The sequence below is a fragment of the Watersipora subatra genome, chromosome 7 (genome assembly GCF_963576615.1).
Source record: "Watersipora subatra chromosome 7, tzWatSuba1.1, whole genome shotgun sequence".
In the NCBI taxonomy this organism is placed as follows: Eukaryota; Metazoa; Bryozoa; class Gymnolaemata; order Cheilostomatida; family Watersiporidae; genus Watersipora; species Watersipora subatra.
In genome coordinates, this window is record NC_088714.1 from 35,865,888 (window position 1) to 35,889,170 (window position 23,283).

Below are 23,283 nucleotides of genomic sequence, written 5' to 3' on the forward strand. Positions count from 1 at the left end.
CATATTTGATATATCATATAGTGATATTAGCCTCGCGCACTTCTGAAAGATGGCTAAAACCGACAAAACCAAATGACCTTGGATTAGTTCTCTACAAACCGTCAAGCAAAAACCACTGCTAAGAGTGAGCCTGAACCGAAAAAGGTGAAAGGTGACAACAATGGCAAACAATTTCTATTTAATGATTAATCCGCAAGTTTGCGCGATCCACAAGATATAAACGGGAAAAACCCAAAAGAGTTCTGTAACACAAATTTTTATTGAATGTTTCATGCTTGCAAAAGATGTGAACTGCACTTGTGAATGTGAAAAAAAATGCACTCCAAACTATTCCATTTTAAACATGTTTCACATTTCAGTTGTTCCTATTTCAATTTGTCATGACAGGAATGCGTCGTTATGACCTCTGACATAAAACTCCTCATCTGTTTTAACGCTGTGTCTGCATTAGTGCGCAACAAGCGAATGAGTGTCCATTGAAACACTTATCGCTCAGTAACTCAACGTGCGCACAACTCCAAATCTATTTCATCCTCACAATGGAAACATAGTGAATTAGGTCAAGAGACAGATTAAGGTACAAAGCAAACAAACAACAAAATTTAATTTTTGGATTTGGTACAACCTTAATTTCATCTAAACTATCATGTAACTCCATTCTAACATGTAATTTTTATTAATGGTTTCGATGTGTTTTTGCAATCTATAAAAAATTATATCTGACTTTTAAGGGTTTAGACACGATTAGGGCTTTTATAGGGTGAAAATCATTTCTACTTTAAAAATTTGTTAGAAATCTTCATACTCTCCTTGTGGTTATGCTAAAAATAATTCATGTGGTTCGACTGACAAAATTTTCGGCATTAATCTTAAAGGTTGACTTGCAACCAAATTCACATTACAGTTATTTGGTATCAAAAGATTCACCATGTCTTACTCTGTTGTGTTGTAGGTGCCAAATATGTGGAAATGTGATTACAAGCTCTTGAAAGCTCAAAAACGAAAACCGCCGTAGTTTGGAATGTTTATTTCACTGACGTAGTCATTACATTTGGTTATTGTCTTGTCACGTGATGTTTTCACATGAATTGAAATGCCAATACAAAGCTCAATATAAAACTTATCGTAGCACTAGTTTATGACAAACACTTCGGGTTTTACCGAAGACTCCGTATCAAATATAGATGCTCGATACTTTATAGTTTTCTTTCGGCTTGATCTAATCGTCAAGTCGTAATCTGATCATGTGACCCTCTACTTCGCAAATAATTTCTGCAGCACTTTTCGATTATCACAAGTGACCAACAGACTCGTCATGATTATTAGACAACGATATGCACTCCTTCGAGCTAAGGTTAAAAAATTAAACGAATTTTTACGGTAAGTTATAAGATATCAGTGCTAAAAGTGACAGCATTACAATGACGATAAAATAGACGCGTAAGAACAATAGATATGGTTTTATTGAATGCGTGAAGTATATTTGTGAAAATATTTCGACGAATGAGGCTGCATGAAAGTGTAAACAGAAACCATCTTGCAACAAATACATGTACGTCCCATTTGAGCCGTATTGAAAAGAGAATCCAAACTAGGGCGGTCTCGTGTGGCTGCGATTAACTGTTCGTTTTTTAGCTTGTAAAGATGAGGTTGCGTCAAAAAATTTGATTTAATGAAATTAAGACCCATAAAAGGCTAAAACATCAGCTACAATTTGATGCCATTTTTGTCTTTGTAGACCAACCCTGTCCAGAGATATGTGCGTTTGAATGAGGCCCTCTTTTAAAAAGCTCACGTTCCAGCGGGTGCTTCTTTCGTGACGTCACAAGCAATATATCGGACTGAAAAGAAACCACAAGCGATAAATATGAGGTCGCTTCCTTAGCCAATCATCAGCGCGAAATTTATATAGGCCGTAATAAATGTTATCACTCGTAAAACACGTTGTCGTTGTCTGTGATCTCAAATTTAAGGATTTTACTCTATTATTAATTCGCTTGGACATCGATATTTACTAAATTAACATCGTTACTTTAATGAATTACACAATCGAAACGTTTTATTGGCGAACAACATACACGCGCATGTAATTGTAAAATTGCTGTAAAGTGACTGCGAAGGTGACTCCGAGTTTTATTGGCATCAGGTAGTTAAAGTTCTACGGAGGAAGCTCAGAGAATGGAGGTAAATTTATCTTTTACTTTGAGTCTCCTATAGAGTTTCCTGTTGAGTTTACATTCAGATTATATTTCCCTGTTTGAGGCTAAAATGTAATTTCCTGCGCGTGCGAGATACGCATGTACAGTGAGTTTTTGACGGCTTCTTTTTAATCTTTAGCATCTAGCTATACAATGGCTTATATTGATGAATATACTAAAGGTAATATTTTAGTACTCATTAATACATGTACTAATTAATAAAATTGTAACTTTTTGCTATCACTAATCATCGTTTCATATTTTTTTATTGGTTCACCTAGCTACATTTGCTTCAAATTTTCTGTGGCAGCTTTATCTAGTAAATTAGATTTATGATTTGACATTAGATGTTCACTTTTCACTTGTAGAAAGTGAAGAAAATCGATTGATCAATGCAAATCTTTAATTTCCAGAACCAAAGCTTCGAATCGTTGGCTTGGCGTACTTGTGCCTTTGTTAAACGTTTATCCGTTTTTAAAATTACACTCGCAATCTATTTAATTCCCAATTTGGAAGCTTTCAATAGATACGCTTTAGAATGACATATCTATGAATGACATATATTTATTGCATTTGTTTTACTGATTACAGAATGTTTATGTCGTCCCACCAGCCGAAGCAGCTTTGTCAGTGTGAAAACTGCCATAAATGGAAAAAAGAGACTTGAATGTGTGCTGCATAAACCATGATGTTTTGTTTGAGTTTGTTGCAGTAGATGAATTTGTCTTATTGTATCAGCTAAAACTATGTGAGTGGCCACGACTTGATGAATATTTTTAATAAAAGCTTTATGCCGAGATGAAAATATTTTTGCTTGTAAAAATTATATAATAAAATAATATTGTTGAAGATAATGCAAAACATGGTTTGCAGAATATTGTAGTGAATTGGATATGGTATATGGATGTCCGCAGAACTGGAGAATACGAGTTCAAATCCAGTTTGCAGCAGACTTCTCATCCTTAAAACTCTATCCCTATGTATATTCTTTTCAAATACACGGCTTGCTTATTTTACTTCAGTAGTATTCGGTAAGAATACTACTGAAGTATTCGGTAAAAATACTACTAGTAAGAAACTAGTCGTAAGAAACTAGTGTAGGCAATGATATACAGCCCCGCCCCAATGATAGGCGACGGACATAATGTGGGCGGGACTTATGGGAGGCTGTATATCGTTAGTATGGGTAGCGGCGGAACTGTGCTGATACAAAGACCTCGTTCTACATAGTTAGCTTGACAGAATTACCGTAGACCGGTAGAATTGGTAGTCGGTACCCAAATGTTTACACAACATTTGGAGAAAGTGAGTAGAACAAATTTTCAATTTTCGTTATTTGAGGCCTTTGAAACATTCATAATAATGCATCTGTAGCTGGATTTAAAATTTTATCTTAGCCAACATGAGCAAATACAAAATAAGATATATGCCAATAGAGCCGCGTAGGATTAAACTTTTATCGCAAATAGCCGATGTGAATACGAGAGATAGAGACGGGTTGTATAACGCGTGACATCATTTTGGGCAAGTCTGGGCACGTTTTTGTGGCCTGAGCGTTTTTACCGCGATCAGAATTTTGCGATTTTAATCTTCAAATATCTTGGCAATGAGATCGCGTAACACAACAAACAACATATCAACTGATAGAGACAAAAAATTATTTCTTTTAAGACCAACTCAAATTTGACGCCACCACATCTTTAAGGGCTTGTAATCACATTCCCACATATTTTGCACCTACAACACAACAGAGTAAGAGATGGTGAATCTTATGATAACAAATAACTGTAATGTGAATTTTGTTGCAAGTCAACCTTTAAGAAAAATATTAAGTTTCTAAAAGAACTCAAGTCAAAAACATAGTAAACTGTCATAGAAGTTTCCAAGACGTTAAGGTGATACAATTTTAACCAGGCACAAAACACATGTCAAGCTATTATCTTGTATTTGTCTGAAGAAACGGTAAAAAACTGAAGCGCAGAGCCAAAGCTACTCACCTAAACATAGGTAAAATTAATGTTTGAAGACCAAAATTAAATCTAAAAACTAAATTAGTAAAATAATAAGTAAAACTGTTGTTTCTTTACCTCTTAAGTAGGAGAATGGAAATAAAGATTTGGAAATGTGATGTTTTTGATTACTTGTGTTTGATTGTAAATTACCATTTTTGTATTTATTTAAAACATACTTTGTTTTGCAGAATTTTGAGTCCCTGTGCTAGATATTATTTTGCATGTCAAGACAAATATTGGCTTAAAATTTCCATTATATGTTGAGTAATTCATATGTAACATCACAAAGAATGATTGGCATTCAGCATATATCAATATAACGACGTCAAACCCCATAACCGTTGCGAAGAAATGCAATGAACCACCTACACACCTGTCCAGTTTATAGAGACCCTTTATAACCTCATCATTATCTGTAACTTGCAAAATGTCCTCTACGCTCTGTTTGTGGCGATTGTATTTCCGAACAAGACCACCTCTGGTTCCAAAAAGTATGGAATCTTCAAGTCGCTGGTTTTCCCAGCACATGACACATATTTCATTGCTTCGATCAACAGTAGATAAATCAAGCAGATTTTCCCATTTATTCTTGTTCACATTAACACCTGAAAAAAATAGTAAAGTATTAAAGTAGGTGGTAAGGCAGGCCTAAGCAGTTTCACGCTGGCATCTAGTTTGTCCGATGACTTAGAAATCTTGCTCACCAGCAATCCAATTGGTTTAATCACCTATTGATGGACACTTATTTTTGTTTGTAGTTGACTCGCATTCCTTCAATTGATGCCCAACATTTTTGGCAAAGATCTGTCAAGTGTGAGTCTGCGTTATATGAACGGTTTTACTTATTAGCATGTGTGAAGTATTGAAAATAATATGTTTGCAGACTAAACATAGGCAAGGCTTGGTCCTACTAGTTAAAATTTCAGAATCTATATAATATACTTGAGTGTGGTATTGATTATATAAAGCGTTTACATGACACTTCATATGTTTTTAACTTCAATAATACATTATGAATTCGCTTGCGATTTGCGAATGTATGATGATAGTAAGTACTGGTGTTACCGTGTTAAGTGTTTGAGATAGATTTATTTCTAGCTTAAATTGTAACCAGGTCTGAGATTGACCTTTAAGATATGGTACTGAATAACTTTCATTTACCAGAGTGCAAGACTAACAAATACTTTTAAAAACCCAGACGTATATCAATTTCGATATGAGAATCGTCTACAGATCAATTCGGCTTGTTTTCATTACGCTCGTGAAGAAATACGAGTTTTAATTTATAGTAAACAACTAACCACACGTCACATAAATAAACAACAAAACTTTTATGAAACAATATAAATTATAAACGATAAATGCCTTTTGGTGCATTGATGTCAGTTTTACTGATACCATATTACCTTTTAGTAGGCCTGTTTCGGCACCTACAAACACGTGGTAACATTCATCCATATTGATATGTCAACGTCACGCCCCGCGAATACCTTACCGGAAATGCGTGTCTTTCCGTTTCATTTTTCTATCGGCATCTCCGTTGTCGCACCTAACTTGTTGTTCTTTTAACTTTTCATTGTATTTCCTTGTATTCGATCAACTGTGAATCATCAATTGATGCGGTAAGTTTTGTTATTTACTAATTAATTAGTTTGTTGTTTATGACTTTGACATTTCTATAAACATGACATTACTTGCTCTAAATTTGATGATGTCCAATGTTGTTGTAACGGTTTTGTTTTACTTCAGTTTAATACTATTGTACCACCATGAAAGCTCGACTGCTGCTCATTGGCAATTGTTCATTTTATTAAACTGGATAGAAATTAGTTTTTTTTAATTATGTTCACCAAATGAAAACATAATTATCGGTAAATTGATAATTTGTAGGACTTTTCGTTGTCGAACAGAACTATCAACTAATGATACAATTGGCAGAAATTGGATAGGTTTTTACACTTTTTGTGTATTAATGAGGTATTTCCATAAACATGACTTTGCTTTTGCATAACACAGTAATATTAAACATACCATGTTCACTTCCATAAATGAGATGACTATATACCCGCGGTTAATAATATTTCCTTCAATGCTTTTCTTACAATACATTTGTTGAGTTTGCATTAAATGTTGCTTTGGATATTTTTTTTACAGAAATAGAGGCCAGAGAGCCAGACAGCTTTGGGTGGTGAGCTGATTTGAGCAAGTATTTATGCGAACGTAATTGATAGCAGTCAAAAGACAACTATTGATTCTTTATTGGCAAGTCTGAAACAATTCAACTATGGATATGTTCACGCTCATGATGGGAGTGGCTGCAACATTTGTGATTGGTGTGGTAATGATGGCTATTACCAAATTTGGCTTTGGTGGGGAGTCTGAGTACGAGGAGCAAATTGCTCGTCAGAAGGAAGTTCTTTTGGTTGATGATAAAGGTAAAAGCACGGACAAAAAGAAAGCCAAGAATGAAAAAAAGAAATCTAAAAGTAAGTAGTACAAGATGAAGCATAGCACCTGGTTCCGGCATCTGTGTATAGGCTCAATCCAGATTGGCTGATTCCCGGAGTGCTTTTTTATTAATGCTCCAAAATCTGTCTGCTTATCATAAAATTTTGTTAAATTAAGTTGGTTAGTCGCTCATAACTAGGCTAAATTTGATCAAGTTGATCCTTACACATGGACATATTCATTGATATGTCTAGACGTAAGAGCCATATCATGTCGGTTTAGGGAGACTAACTAGAAACTCTTTTACCTGTACTTCCGCTTATGTACTTGATACTATTCGATACTGCGAGTTCGTAAACTAAATGGGTTGTCAAACTTTTATAGTTGTGAAGCTGAAAAGTGACAATCTTGGTCAAACTAGCGGATCTGAGATGGAGGCTGAAAACAAAAGTGTCGTTGATGGGATTGTAGAGGAGATTCGACCTCACATTGAGTATGATCCTGATCCCATTGTTATTGAACCGGACACTCCACCAGCTGTTGTCACAAAGAAGGGCAAGGTATTTGGGGCCTTATCGGGGTTACGATTTGTATCAAACCTTCCATATATGTTGCTTGTGCTTTTTAATGAGTGAAAGCACTGCTTTGGGGAAGTTATACGTCTCCCGCCATGGTTATAAAATACTGACTTGGTTAGGGCAATGGTTGGTTAGTGAATAGTTAGATACTGAATAGTTGGATGCTGAATGGTTAGGGCAAATACCTGTTTGTTTCATGTCGACCCGATGTGAGTACCAACATAGGCACGATGCAATACTTGTGTATGATATGATTTGAAAACATCTAATGGCTGGTCAATCTAATATTTTCTTCTTAATATAGCCTTTGTTTCACATTTTGTACCTGCAACTTATTACACTAGCCTTTGTTTCACATGTTGTACCTGCAACTTCTTACTCTAGCCTTTGTAATTATCACATCACTACTACTACGCCTCACAATGTTCCATTTCTGTTTTGAGACATCATGTCATGCGTCAAAACTAATTCTAATCAAGTTGACAATCAATCCGAGATTGCTGACTTATTTGTATGATATGGTATATTTGTACGATATGGTATATCTGTACGATATGGTATATCTGTACGATATGGTATATTTGTACGATAGGGTATATTTATACGATATGGTATATTTGTACGATATGGTATATTTGTACGATATGGTATATCTGTACGTTATGGTATATTTGTACGTTATAGTATATCTGTATGATATGGTATATCTGTACGATATGGTATATTTGTATTATATGGTATATCTGTACGATATGGTATATCTGTACGATATGGTATATCTGTACGTTATGGTATATTTGTACGATATGGTATATCTGTACGATATGGTATATTTGTACGATATGGTATATTTGTACGATATGGTGTATTTGTACATTATGGTATATTTGTATGATATGGTATATATGTACGATATGGTATATTTGTACGATATGGTATATTTGTACGATATGGTATATTTGTACGATATGGTATATTTGTACGATATGGTATAATTGTATGGTATGGTATATTTGTATGATATGGTATATTTGTATGTTATGGTATATTTCTATGTTATGGTATATTTGTACGATATGGTATATTTGTACGATATGGTATATTTGTACGATATGGTGTATTTGTACATTATGGTATATTTGTATGATATGGTATATTTGTATGATATGGTATATATGTACGATATGGTATATTTGTGCAATATGGTATATTTGTATGATATGGTATATTTGTACGATATGGTATATTTGTATGTTATGGTATATTTCTATGTTATGGTATATTTGTACGATATGGTATATTTGTACGATATAGTATATTTGTACGATATGGTATATTTGTACGATATTGTAAACATGCTATCATATCGGAAAACATGTTTGTATTGCAAAATAACTGCCTTATTCGAACAGAACTATATATTCAAACAGAGCTCTAACCATTTTTACTTTACCATTTGTTAAACGTTGTCAAATTCGGGCTGGCGGCAGCAAAGTGATGACTAGTGATTCATATCTGTTATTTAAACTATCATTTGTTTATATTGATGTGTTTATATTGATCTGTTCATATTGATCTGTTCATATTGATCTGTTGATATTTGTTCTGTGACATCATGGTTACGTAGAGTGCCAACACTGCATTAAGTGGTTGTGTCAGATCATTGCTTGGTTGTGCATTGTTTTATGCTAATGGCATGAGTTCTCCACTCTGCGACTGCGACACTATTGCAAGATAATGTATCCTCCTACTTTTTGCTGGTTGCTATGGAGATGTGAGATGTGATGTGAGCTTCTAGCGTGTAATCTGAGGTGTGTGGGAGGATATAAAAGTGGATTTTGCTCTCTATAGGGAAATCGTTTGATGTGGATGCTGTACATTGCAATCTGGTTTTTAGTTGAGTGTGTTAGTTTATTAAGATACATCTTAATGAACTCGCACAAATAGCGTACCTATGAACACAAATAGGTTTTGTGTCAAAATTTGAAGGTCATTTTTTCTGGTACCAAATTGTCTTCATTGTTTTGCTCTGCATACCAACCGTCCTGTGTTATTCAGAAGACGGGGCCAAGCAAGTCCATCCTACACAACAGGGATGAGATACCTCTAATGAAGAGCGCTGATGCACCAGTTCCTGAAACAGTCTTTACGACCTCTCCCAAAGATGACCTTGAGCTGAAACACAGCAAGCCGAAGAAAGTAAGCGATTATATGTACTTTAAAAATTATTAGACACTGGTAGAGATATAGATCACATTTAGACACTGGTAGGGTTATAGATCACATTTAGACAATGGTAGAGTTATAGATCACATTTAGACAATGGTAGGGTTATAGATCACATTTAGACAATGGTAGGGTTATAGATCACATTTAGACAATGGTAGGGTTATAAATCATATTCAGACAATGGTAGAGTTATAGATCACATTTAGACGCCGGTAGGGGTATAGACAGGGTTGGCTTGGTTTAAACCCATGGTTTGAACCGAGTGGTTTAAACCAGCCTGAAAAAACCGGTTTTTTTCGGTTTTTTCATTATTTTTTTGTGAAAAACAATATTTTAAGCTCTTAGTGGTTCATGTGCGGTAGAAATGCAATTATATGTAATTATCAGCTGTGGAAGTTTATTTAGGACACAGCAGTAAGTTGATGGCAGGGTTCAAGTTGAAACTACATAAAATCCTAGCACAACAATGAATTAGTTGATTTCATTTTCAATTGGTTTTATCAAGTGATATGATGATCTCTTTACTGATGAAATACAAAAACCATGTGAAATATACTAATCCAATCATCGTCTCTAATAATGAATAAATACTTTTTCAAGTCTGGCCAGTGAGAAAAGATTACTTATAATTAGAAATTAAAACAATAAAATCCTTTTGGGCAAAAGCTTTGCAAACTAATATTTCATTTATTGGGCACTAGCCAAAGTCGTTGGATTGTTAGAATTCAGTTTATCAAGTTTGTTGTGTTTTGAAAGACAAAGGTTTCAAGGCAAAACGTAATAGGTGTGCTGTCGTAACGCGAGGTCACGCAGATAGGCTTAACGCTCTAGTAGCAAAATGTCAAGCTGAAAACATCAATTTAGGCAGTGATGCTAATATTCAAGTGATAGAAGTTGAGTCATCTGCCATAGCTCCAAACGCTAGCAATGCATCTGCATTATGCTCTGCTCTACACTACCACACGACTAATCACTGGGATTAAAGTTCTTACTTATACATAGAGCTGTATGTAAAATATTCACTTTATGTGATAAGATTTCTGCTGTGTATTTCATTAATCATGTTTGATTTAAGACTCATTCTGAAATTTCCATGTTTTCTCTCTTTTTTCCCTAACAACTCCCACAGTACCATCATTAACAGATGATTCCACATGTGTATGTTCAATACTCAATCATGCAGCTATAGTAAGTGATGTTAATTAGACTTAAAATTGCAAAAACCTTGGTAAAATTATAAAAACCGGTTTAAACCAAAAAAACCTGGGTATTTCATAAAAACTGGTTTTTTTTCCAACCCTGGGTATAGATCACATTTAGACACTGGTAGGGGTATAGATCACATTTAGACACTGGTAGGGGTATAGATCACATTCAGACAATGGTAGAGTTATAGATCATATTTAGACACCGGTAGGGTATAGATCACATTTAGACACCGGTAGGGGTATACAAGTAGATCACATTTAGACACTGTTAAGGGTATAGATCACATTTAGACACTGTTAGGGGTATAGATCACATTTAGACACTGTTAGTGGTATAGATCAAATTTAGACACTGGTAGGGGTATAGATCAAATTTAGACACTGGTAGGGGTATAGATCACATTTAGACACTGTTAGGGGTATAGATCACGTTTAGACACTGGTAGGGGTATAGATCACGTTTAGACACTGGTAGGGGTATAGATCAAATTTAGACACTGGTAGGGGTATAGATCACGTTTAGATAGCATTAGTTCCTCAAAGCTTGGGGTTACTGTTAAAATTATAGTTAGCGTAAGATATATTGACAAAGATTTTTTCAGCACAAAAGATTCATTAATTTTAGGTTGGAGAAATTGCTATCAAATAATGTCTCATTGCACCATGGCTATCTAAGAAATGGCTCTCCATATTGCACCCTATATACACTGTATATACACCTTATATACACCTTATATACACTCTATATACACCTTATATACACTCTATATACATCTTATATACACTCTATATACATCTTATATACACTCTATATACAGTCTATATACACTCTATATACACTTTACATGTATATACACTGTATATACACTGTATATACACTGTATATACACTCTATATACATCTTATATACACTCTATATACATCTTATATACACTCTATATACACTCTATATACACACTCTATATACATCTTATATACACTCTATATACACTCTATATACATCTTATATACGCTCTATATACACTCTATATATACTCTATATATACTCTACATGTATATACACTCTTTATACATCCTATATACACTCTACATGTATATACACTATATATACACTCTACATGTAATACATGTCATGTATATACACTATATATACACTCTACATGTATATACACTATTATATATACACTCTATATAGCAAAAGTGGCAACAACAAATGCAGCTGTACGAAAAGCCATTTGAACACTGACTCATTTTTTCGGGCATTTATACTAAACGTTTACTCAGTGTGTATAGTGTAAGCAGTTATATTTGATAGTCATGCAGTTGTGAGTCTTTGCTGTTCATTGAATATAGTTATCTCATGTGTGTTAGACTCAGATTATAAAGAATTGCTAGCCAAGTGTCGTAGCTGATAAACAAGCTACGAGCAATCAATAGGATAATATACCAGTAGCAGCCTGGCAACAGCCATGGCCTAGCAGTCTGGTAGTGGCCTGGCAGCAGCCATGGCCTAGCAGTCTGGTAGTGGCCTGGCAGCAGCCATGGCCTAGCAGTCTGATAGTGGCCTGGCAGCGGCCATGGCCTAGCAGTCTGGTAGTGGCCTGGCAGCGGCCATGGCCTAGCAGTCTGGTAGTGGCCTGGCAGCGGCCATGGCCTAGCAGTCTGGTAGTGGCCTGGCAGCGGCCATGGCCTAGCAGTCTGGTAGTGGCCTGGCAGCGGCCATGGCCTAGCAGTCTGGTAGTGGCCTGGCAGCGGCCATGGCCTAGCAGTCTGGTAGTGGCCTGGCAGCGGCCATGGCCTAGCAGTCTGGTAGTGGCCTGGCAGCGGCCATGGCCTAGCAGTCTGGTAGTGGCCTGGCAGCGGCCATGGCCTAGCAGTCTAGAGCGTCTGACCTAGGAACCTAGGGCGGGTTGTGATCTTATTACCAGAAAAAGCCTCCGATGGTGACAGGAATGGCATCATCCTTAATCTGCTCTCTATAACTGGGTATGCTTCCAGTTGTCGCTGATTTCAATCATGTCCAGTCAAGATCATAGAGCCTTTGTTTGTACAATAGAGTTCTTACAAACACACAGCCTCGGCTGGCAGTCAGCTAAACATGTACAGTAATGTTCTTACAAACACACAGCCTCTGCTCGCAGTCAGCTAAACATGTACAGTAATGTTCTTACAAACACACAGCCTCTGCTCGCAGTCAGCTAAACATGTACAGTAATGTTCTTACAAACACACAGCCTCTGCTCGCAGTCAGCTAAACATGTACAGTAATGTTCTCACAAACACACAGCCTCTGCTTGCATTCAGCTAAATATGTACAGTAATGTTCTTACAAACACACAGCCTCAGCTTGCAGTCAGCTAAACATGTACAGTAATGTTCTTACAAACACACAGCCTCTGCTCGCAGTCAGCTAAATATGTACAGTAATGTTCTTACAAACACACAGCCTCTGCTCGCAGTCAGCTAAACATGTACAGTAATGTTCTTACAAACACACAGCCTCTGCTCGCAGTCAGCTAAACATGTACAGTAATGTTCTTACAAACACACAGCCTCTGCTCGCAGTCAGCTAAACATGTACAGTAATATTCTTACAAACACACAGCCTCTGCTCGCAGTCAGCTAAACATGTACAGTAATGTTCTTACAAACACACAGCCTCTGCTCGCAGTCAGCTAAACATGTACAGTAATGTTCTTACAAACACACAGCCTCTGCTCGCAGTCAGCTAAACATATACAGTAATGTTCTTACAAACACACAGCCTCTGCTCGCAGTCAGCTAAACATATACAGTAATGTTCTTACAAACACACAGCCTCTGCTCGCAGTCAGCTAAACATGTACAGTAATGTTCTTACAAACACACAGCCTCTGCTCGCAGTCAGCTAAACATATACAGTAATGTTCTTACAAACACACAGCCTCTGCTCGCAGTCAGCTAAACATGTACAGTAATGTTCTTACAAACACACAGCCTCTGCTCGCAGTCAGCTAAACATGTACAGTAATGTTCTTACAAACACAGCCTCTGCTTGCATTCAGCTAAACATGTACAATAATGTTCTTACAAACACAGCCTCTGCTTGCATTCAGCTAAACATGTACAATAATGTTCTTACAAACACACAGCCTCTGCTCGCAGTCAGCTAAACATATACAGTAATGTTCTTACAAACACACAGCCTCTGCTCGCAGTCAGCTAAACATATACAGTAATGTTCTTACAAACACACAGCCTCTGCTCGCAGTCAGCTAAACATGTACAGTAATGTTCTTACAAACACACAGCCTCTGCTCGCAGTCAGCTAAACATGTACAGTAATGTTCTTACAAACACACAGCCTCTGCTCGCAGTCAGCTTAACATGTACAGTAATGTTTATACAAACACACAGCCTCTGCTCGCAGTCAGCTAAACAGATATTCTACTCGATTTTCGAGAGATTGCCTACACATGCCGGTAGATGAAATTGTTGTACTACGCTTGGAACAAATATCATCAAGACGAAGTCCTTTCAGTGCTATTATCATAGCCCTGATCATTGCTATGATCAGGGCTATGATCATAGCAATGATCATAGCAATGATCAGGGCTATGATCATAGCAATGATCATAGCAATGATCAGGGCAGTGATCATTGCTATGATCATTGCTATGATCATAGCAATGATCATTGCTATGATCATAGCGATGATCATAGCTATGATCATTGCTATGATCATTGTTATGGTCAAGCTAAAATCGTGTCTATTTATTTGCCGGAGAGATAATTTTATGTACTTCCTTAATGTTGAAAACTAGAGAAGTTTTTGCACACTTTCGTTCAAACTCTTTTCACTATTCATTCATACTATAGAAGCAGTCTACCTTACTGTAGTATATCTACCTTCCCGTAGTATATCTACCTTACCATAGTATATCTACCTTACTGTAGTATATCTACCTTACCGTAGCATATCTACCTTACAGTAGTATATCTACCTTACCGTAGTATATCTACCTTACCGTAGTATATCTACCTTACCGTAGCATATCTACCTACCGTAGCATATCTACCTTACCGTAGTATATCTACCTTACCGTAGTATATCTACCTTACCGTAGTATATCTACCTTACCGTAGTATATCTACCTTACCGTAGTATATCTACCTTACCGTAGTATATCTACCTTACCGTAGTATATCTACTTTACCGTAGTATATCTACCTTACCGTAGTATATCTACCTTACCGTAGTATATCTACCTTACCGTAGTATATCTACCTTACCGTAGCATATCTACCTTACCGTAGTATATCTACCTTACCGTAGTATATCTACCTTACCGTAGTATATCTACCTTACCGTAGTATATCTACCTTACCGTAGTATATCTACCTTACCGTAGTATATCTACCTTACCGTAGTATATCTACCTTACCGTAGTATATCTACCTTACCGTAGCATATCTACCTTACCGTAGCATATCTACCTTACCGTAGTATATCTACCTTACCGTAGTATATCTACCTTACCGTAGTATATCTACCTTACCGTAGCATATCTACCTTACTGTAGTATATATACCCATATCTTAACAATTAATCTTTGTGTCAGGCTTTTATCAAAGAATGAGATGATGCTACCGCGGTGTATGGATTGTTATCTACTTGTAGCTCTACTTGTATCTACTAACTGTAGCTGTGCATACATTAATAGGTATACAGGTTATGCAAGTTTAGTGATTCAGGTCGAACTCGTTTGTTACCTCATAAATAGCCTACATTTCTTGGAAGGAAGCCATGGTCTCATTTTGGGCCACATAATTAATATAAGTTCCATCGTGTTCAAATGTCTAGTTTTAATTACACTAAATACATTTTACTTTGACACCATTTCATTACGGCAGACTGGACAGAGAAAGGAGAAGCAGAAGGCCATAGTTGTACCCGCTGAGGAACCAAAGCCTGTGGTTGATGAGATTATCGTCTCCGCTGCCACCAGTGCCCAATCAGCTGCACCCCAGGTATTATATTTTTTAGTTTAGGTTTCCAACTTTGACCGTTTGCTCTATATTCAAATGTTTCAAGAAAGTTTAGTATTCCGGGTATACAATCATTAATCAACATTTTCACAATTTTTGTGTATTTTGAATCAAGTAATTTAAACCATTGTTTTATGCATGAGCTTATATTTACAGCCCTGATGCACATGCTGTCTCTGAAAAGATATTGTCAGCATTCAAAACTGTTTCCTATCAATTTACAGCCCTGATGCACATGCTGTCTCTGAAAAGATATTGTCAGCATTCAAAAGTGTTTCCTATCAATAAACTATAAAGTTTCCTATCAATAAGCTATAAAGGTTTCTATCAATAAACTATAAAGTTTTCTATTAATAAACTATAAAGTTTTCTATCAATAAACTATAAAGTTTTCTATCAATAAACTATAATGTTTATGTAAAGCAAGAATGTTAGTATCTCAGAACAGTTTTGAGACAAAAATATTTTGTACAAGTCGGGCCTCACAACAAGTCGGGCCTCACAACAAGTCGGGCCTCACAACAAGTCAGGCCTCACAACAAGTCGGGCCTCACAACAAGTCGGGCCTCACAACAAGTCGAGCCTCACAACAAGTCGGGCTTCACAACAAGTCGGGCCTCACATCAAGTCGAGCCTCGCAACAAGTCGGGCCTCACAACATCCGCGTAACCAAGAGTGATGACATGCTGCTTTTAAAGTCTGCTCATGTTTCTGAGTAGAAGCTGCTGGTGTGATAAGGTATAGGATATTTAACAGGCAACAATCAAGTGACATTGATTTGCATCAATGCTTGTTGGGCAGTAATATCAAAAAGGTTTGGATGGCAAATGTTTTCAGTTGCTAAGATTTCCATGTGCAAGTAGGCATAAATTTAATGTGTCAGCTTGCTTTTGAGTTTTCAGTCCTAAAATTTTATCAATCTGCTTAAAGATGAATTTTCACAAAATTTTAGTAGACTTTATCAGAAAGTATCAGTATTCTTTTTTCGTTTGCAATTATTTTTAATGTTTAATGCGATTCATATTCGAGCGGCATGTCGGCGTAGTGACCGACAGAATAGAGACGCGTAACGCTGCAACTTGAAAGCATTAGCCGATATCAATAGCTAGAGAGACAGACAGACAGCCCCGCAACTACTGATGTCATTACGACACTTATTTTTCTTCTAACATTTAACCGCGATCAAGTTTTATCAATTTTAATCTTGAGACATCGTGGTAGTCAGATCACCTCAAACATCAAAAACAATCGCAGTTAAGAGAAAAAATACTGATATTTTATAATAAAATTTGCTAAAGTTTTGTGTAAGTTTATCTCGGAGTACATGAAAAGTGGAACATATTCTCCTGGCCTTTGGAAGGCCAGTTGGAAGGCTGTATCGAATTATTTAATTATCTCGTATACTAATACAGTGACCTCCAGTGACCTCGGTTTTCCAGTGTTTGAAAAGCGATTAGTTCAAAATCTGAAAATTTTTTCGTATTATTATATTAATATTTTTAGTCATTCCAAGACTAAAAATGACATTTTAATTATTTCAACATTGTCCCGACATGAACTGTATTTTAAGCAAACAGGTAATATGTGGAGTACACTAAAATTCTCATAAACACTTTACTAATAGAGAAGGTTAAACTGAGGAATGTGTTGCTCAATTAATAGAGAAGGTTAGACTAAGGAATGTGTTGCTCTATTAATAGAGAAGGTTAAACTAAGGAGTGTGTTGCTCTATTAATAGAGAAGGTTAAACTAAGGAGTGTGTCGCTCTATTAATAGAGAAGGTTAAACTAAGGAGTGTATTGCTCTATTAATAGAGAAGGTTAAACTAAGGAATGTGTTGCTCTATTAATAGAGAAAGCTAGATTGAGGAGTAATATTTTGTCACTAGGATCGGTCTTTAAAATTGTTTCCAATATAAGTCGATTGCTGCTGATGCCATCTCAGTCCATGCCGATATTTTTTATCGATCTTCCAAAATAGTGACCTTTTGTTGATCAAATTTCTGTCATGCATAGTGGCTTCATGTAAGCAAACAGTTGACATTATCTTTTTCAAAGCATAATTAACTAGCATGGAGGTTTGATTTCAAGTCTATAAAAATACTGCTTTATGTATTTGTTGTTGCGACAGTCATCCACATCGCTTGAAACATTGGTCAAAAAGCGTAGCCTGAGTAGGTTCTAAAGGTTCGTTTAGTGGACAGTTATGCCATGCCTCAAACAGAAAACGTGGTATGTGATGATATAGCAAATTTGGCCTGTAGCAAGATTTTTTATAAATCTTTGTAGCCCATAGTTGAAGAAATGATTGTTGCAAAAATGGATGCTCCCGTGCAGCGCCCAGCACTTCCTGCCAAGAAACCTAAAGCTAGGAGTAAGACAGTCCATGAACTAGAAGACATAATCAGGTTGGTTGGGGAAGCAGCGCTGTCCAAGGATCAGATGCAGGCGCTGATCAACAGCGTGATGGAACGTATGGAATCAGACGACAGCTGGACCACTAAGGTGATGTATCTGTCTTTATGTTTTTTTCTTGTTTTCTGAGGTTTTTAATCTTAGCTTTTCTATTTTTCACGCTGATTCCTGATATTTGTACATAAAATCCGAAGTTGCATATATCTTTCACCATGTTGTGTAGATCACTCCAATTGTTCTCTTCCTGTTTCATTTTTTTACCAACATTGTTCTTACATCATAGCATCTCTTTGCTTGTCTCACATTACTTTTAAAAAGGGTTTTCATTACCTATATGTGTCCTCAATTTTTGGGATTGTGAACCTTGGATGGGAATTGGTTGTCCTTTTGCTAATGTAGTCTACACTGATAGTGTGTGAGAGCATCGAATATCAACTTGCTCTCTCTAATGGCTTGTTTTGAGCAGTGCTAACAAAAATCTGTTCTTCCAGTCCCTAAATATAGCGCAAAATTTCTGCGCCATTTAATATAGACAAGAATAGTTTTAAAAATTGAAAATAAACTGAGCTTTCAACTTGTTATCAGATTGTTGAAAACGGAGATGAGATGACTTTCGATAACTGTTATTTGTCAAACTGGATGCGTGCATTGTGTTGCCAGTCTGTATGATGGTGCAACAATTGAGAGGAGGGGAAGAGGGAGGAGGAGGGGCGGGGGTTCTTTATTCCTGCGCTTAACCATTGCATAGCAAGATATCTTGGCAAACAGGCCAGTAAATGGCCCTAACTGCTAAATTGAACAGTAACCTTTTTTATACACACACACTTCTATGCACAAATTGTTATTATTAATTCAACATATTCAGGGTTTTTATTTTGTTTTCTCAATTCATATTAATTGTATCATTACCAAATCATCTTTTATTGTAATCGTAGCAAAACACTCAATTTAGCTATTACTTGCTAATTATTTCACATTTACATTTAAACACCTTCATAGTTGTTTTCTTTTGTTTCTTGATTTATTTGAACTGCACAAAACACTTTTCTCATGATACGTAGCTTGAAAGTTATTATGGTAAATGTTGCTAAATGTTAAATACAAATCAATTTTCTGTGCAGATTCTTATTACCCGGGCAGTGCCAGGCGTTCACCTAGTATACATTAAATCCAGGAACTCCATCATATCAATTTAGATATCAATGCTTTTCCTCAAGTGTGATGGTTTATTATTAGTTAATATATATTTTGACTCCATATCTTGGCTGTTAATTGCTATCCTCTGAAGATGCTTTTACATCAGACCTTGTTGGCAGCTCACTGAAAGCTTCACTTTGGTTGAGATTCAAAACCTTCATTTAGTTGCTAGGAGCTTGCTTTTAGTTGCTAGCTAGCATACTAAAAGCTCTGCGCCGATAAGCTTTGCCTCACGTGCAGCAATGATGATAGGCTTAGCCTCACCTTCGGTGATGATGATAGGCTTAAGGGGTGGTCACGCGAGAGCCGAAACGAACTAAACGACGTCGGTGTCAGTTGTAAACTGTTTGGCCGACGACATTTCTGGCCGAAATGAACCATTGCGGTCCTGTTCGTAATTTCGTGGCCGAACCCCTGCTCTTATTGGCTGCTTAAAATTCTAGTGAGCACGTGTCACATTTTTCTTTACGTGAGCAAAATTAAAAAAGAAATGGGACGATATTTTTATTTCATTAATTAAACAACATGAAGCAATTGACGACGAGGCTCACCCGGACTACCTCAAAAAAGATGGCGTCATTTAAAATATTTGGTCCTTCATTTTGAATGGAATGAGAGCACAAAACCCTATGGAATTCGTTGATAAACAAGTAAAACAATTAAAAGGTGTCATCCATTGCCATATGATGATATATTTGATAAAAGGATTTGCAGGGCTTTACTCAGGCACAATGTAGCTTGTGATTGTGTTGCATAAATGCAAGATGTTGCACTTAACTTGACTTAAGTGTTGCATAAGTGTAAGAGAATGAGTGTGTTTTTCTTTCGTGTAGAATAGAAGTAGATATGTAGATGTAATATGTCATACTCATCCTGATGAAGAATTGTTGACTGATTTATTTATCTAAAACAACAGTAATATGGTAAAGACTGTTTTTGTTTGTTATGTACTCAGCATAGAAAAACATTCATATGTTAATAAAAAAAGTAATCTTGTTGATGGGAAGGGTTGGCAAAATCTTTGTAAGGAGTGATTTATTTTGAGCAGCTGAACGATCTTCTGATAAATTTGCTGCGTAATTATAATTAATAATTGTTCCTCAAAGTTTTTTGTTTACAATAAAAATATTTAGCTCACATAAAAACTACCAATGAAACAGTGTCCTGTCTTCATGCGTATGGTATCTAGGAAGTGAAGTGACTTCGGATCCCGTGTGATGTGTGGCTTAGTCGAACCAAAACAGCCTCCGAACCAAACCTAAGTCGGTTCAGCCATCGTGTGCCCACGGCTTTAGCCTCACCTGCAGCAATGATGATTTTGACCCATGGTTGTTGACAGAGTGCCAAGCCAGACCCGGTGACGGCGCTACGCAAGCAGTTGGAGGAAGTGCAGAATGCTTACGCCGAGGAAATCAGCAATGTGGCATCCGCTCAGGCTAAGATCAAGGATGTTACCAACAAATGGACGGCTGCTGAAAAACAGAGTGCTGCCTCTGCTAGCCAAGTCCAAGAGTTACAGGTAACTTTGCGTTTTACTAAATTTTAGGACAACAGTAGGCACCTAAAGATGGTCTTTATCGCATCAATATTAACAGACTTTGTGTTTGGACAGGTGAGAATCTCTGATTATGAAGTACTCCCTTCTAATGCCATGTGTTATAGTCACGAGCACGTACCGCTACTGCTCAGAGATGTTAGGAAGCCCTAAACTTCCTCCTGTAGTTTTTTAGTCGTAAGCAACAGCAAGCACTCGCTGATCTGTTCAATCAGTAAATAGTGATGTCGCCCGTATGACTCCCTCGTATGACTCCCTCGGTGTGATTCACACCCTCATCAAGCATCACTTACACTCTCACTTTTCTGCGAGACTTGTTAATGAATTAGCGTGGCGCATGGGGCTTGTTAGCCTTGACCTTAACTGTTAATTGTTTTTCTGTATGCAACAGTCCTGCCTTCTAGTCCTGTGCTTGTTTGGCTGAAACTTTTCAGTGAGTGGTCAGTACAGTACATGTATAGACCTTCCTATATAGACCTGGCACGCTCTAGGTCATTAATTGGGACAGAGCAAGATGAGCAAGCTTAAAAGAATCTAGATGGTTTATCATTCTTCATTGCAGTCTGGCTAAACAAGATGTCTTGTTTCAAAGCAATTTTTAATGTGTTCAGCATGGTTCTTTTGGTAACATGAGCTCTAGGTTCACTGTCATCTGGTAACATGAGCACTAGGTTCACTGTGTCTTTTGGTAACATGAGCACTAGGTTCACTGTCATCTGGTAACATGAGCACTAGGTTCACTGTGTCTTTTGGTAACATGAGCACTAGGTTCACTGTCATCTGGTAAAATGAGCACTAGGTTCACTGTCATCTGGTAACATGAGCACTAGGTTCACTGTCATCTGGTAACATGAGCACTAGGTTCACTGTGTCTTTTGGTAACATGAGCACTATCACATATAATGTCTCATAGCGGTGAAGAGTGCATTTTGGAACTTGGACATACGTTGGTATGTTGTTAGTGTCTCATCGTTTTTGCTCATTGGAGTTTTTATGCCTTTTCTCAGTCAGAGTTTGTCAAAGTATTTCATCGCTGCGACTCTATAGACGAAAAAAGTGATGATATATCGCTGAGTGGTTGGCGTGTGTCGGCCATCTCCATCTTTCGTATAACATCTCATCTCGGAGCCGTAGTGAAAAGCTAGCATACAAGAAGGGCAGCTATTTCCTATAGAGAACGTTGACAGAATGTATTGCTCAGTCTTTCTACCCCAGTCAATATTTCTAACATGAGTGCCACAGCCAGTCCTCCATGCGCCAATTGGTTCTATTCTTCACCTTCCAAAACTTCTGACTGGACAGGCTTTCTAGTTTGTCTTAAAGCATTCACTTCCTGTATATCTTAACCAGTCGCATTGCATTTTCTTACGTTATAACTACTACAGACAATAATATCACTCGAGTTCTGTCTTACTAGGATGATTATCGGGTTATATGTATGCTTTTAAAGAAACGTCTGCAGCATATGCATGACCAGCACCAGAAGGATATACAGGCTCTAAATGCTGCCGGCTACCAAGATAAGCAGAAGGTAGAACAACAGAATGAGATGATCAGCCAGCTAAGTGAGGTGTGTGCCCTAGTGTCATCACATTCTTTTTTCCTTCTACTATGTAAAAAAGTTTATATAACGTTGGTCTGAAATTCGATTTTAATAACACGCATCTCGTTGTATGCCTTAAAAGTATGCTCACCCTTTTGTCGCACTTGAGAGGAAAAACAACATACAGGGTTGTCTCTATATATACTAGTATTCTGGCAGTCTAGTTCGCCGTGAGAAATAGTTAGATGCGTTGATAAAGCACAGAACTATTGAGAGATGATGTGTATAGACTGACAGAAGGAAACTATTGAAAAATGACATGTATGGACAGACAGAAGGAAACTATTGAAAGATGACATGTATGGACAGACAGAAGGAAACTATTGATAGATGACATGTATGAACAGACAGAAGGAAACTATTGATAGATGACATATGTGAACTGACAGAAGGAAACTATTGATAGATGACACGTGTGAACTGACAGAAGGAAACTATTGATAGATGACATGTATGGACAGACAGAAGGAAACTATTGATAGATGACATGTATGGACTAACTGACAGAAGGAAACTATTGATAGATGACATGTATGGACAGACAGAAGGAAACTATTAATAGATGACATGTATGGACTGACTGACAGAAAGAAACTATTGATAGATGACATGTGTAGACAAACAGAAGGAAACTATTGACAGATGACATGTGTGGACTGACAGAAGGAAACTATTGATAGATGACACGTATGGACAGACAGAAGGAAACTATTGATAGATGACAAGTGTGGACAGGCAGATGGAAATTATTGATAGATGACATGTATGGACAAACAGAAGGAAACTATTGATAGATGACATGTATGGACTGAC

At 36.9% G+C, this 23,283-nt stretch overlaps 2 protein-coding genes across 7 annotated transcripts in view; one reads left to right on the forward strand and one right to left on the reverse strand.

Moving 5' to 3' along the window:
- Window positions 1-5,686, reverse strand: part of LOC137401155 (WD repeat-containing protein 74-like) — a 38,223-nt gene extending 32,537 nt beyond the window's left edge. For both annotated transcript variants that reach the window (XM_068087535.1, XM_068087534.1), the window contains exons 1-2: window positions 5,617-5,686; window positions 4,584-4,815 (exon numbers count right to left, since the gene is read on the reverse strand). In XM_068087535.1, coding sequence (XP_067943636.1) covers window positions 4,584-4,815; window positions 5,617-5,668 — 284 coding nt within the window. In that variant the 5' untranslated portion in view covers window positions 5,669-5,686. The remainder of the gene's footprint in view (window positions 1-4,583; window positions 4,816-5,616) is intronic.
- A 38-nt stretch (window positions 5,687-5,724) lies between these two features.
- LOC137399204 (kinectin-like) overlaps window positions 5,725-23,283 on the forward strand; it is a 51,160-nt gene continuing 33,601 nt past the window's right edge. For all 5 annotated transcript variants that reach the window (XM_068085207.1, XM_068085210.1, XM_068085212.1 and 2 more), the window contains exons 1-8: window positions 5,725-5,832; window positions 6,365-6,696; window positions 7,043-7,218; window positions 9,295-9,435; window positions 15,567-15,683; window positions 17,990-18,205; window positions 20,652-20,831; window positions 22,318-22,437. In XM_068085207.1, the coding sequence (XP_067941308.1) occupies window positions 6,495-6,696; window positions 7,043-7,218; window positions 9,295-9,435; window positions 15,567-15,683; window positions 17,990-18,205; window positions 20,652-20,831; window positions 22,318-22,437 (1,152 nt within the window). In that variant the 5' untranslated portion in view covers window positions 5,725-5,832; window positions 6,365-6,494. The remainder of the gene's footprint in view (window positions 5,833-6,364; window positions 6,697-7,042; window positions 7,219-9,294; window positions 9,436-15,566; window positions 15,684-17,989; window positions 18,206-20,651; window positions 20,832-22,317; window positions 22,438-23,283) is intronic.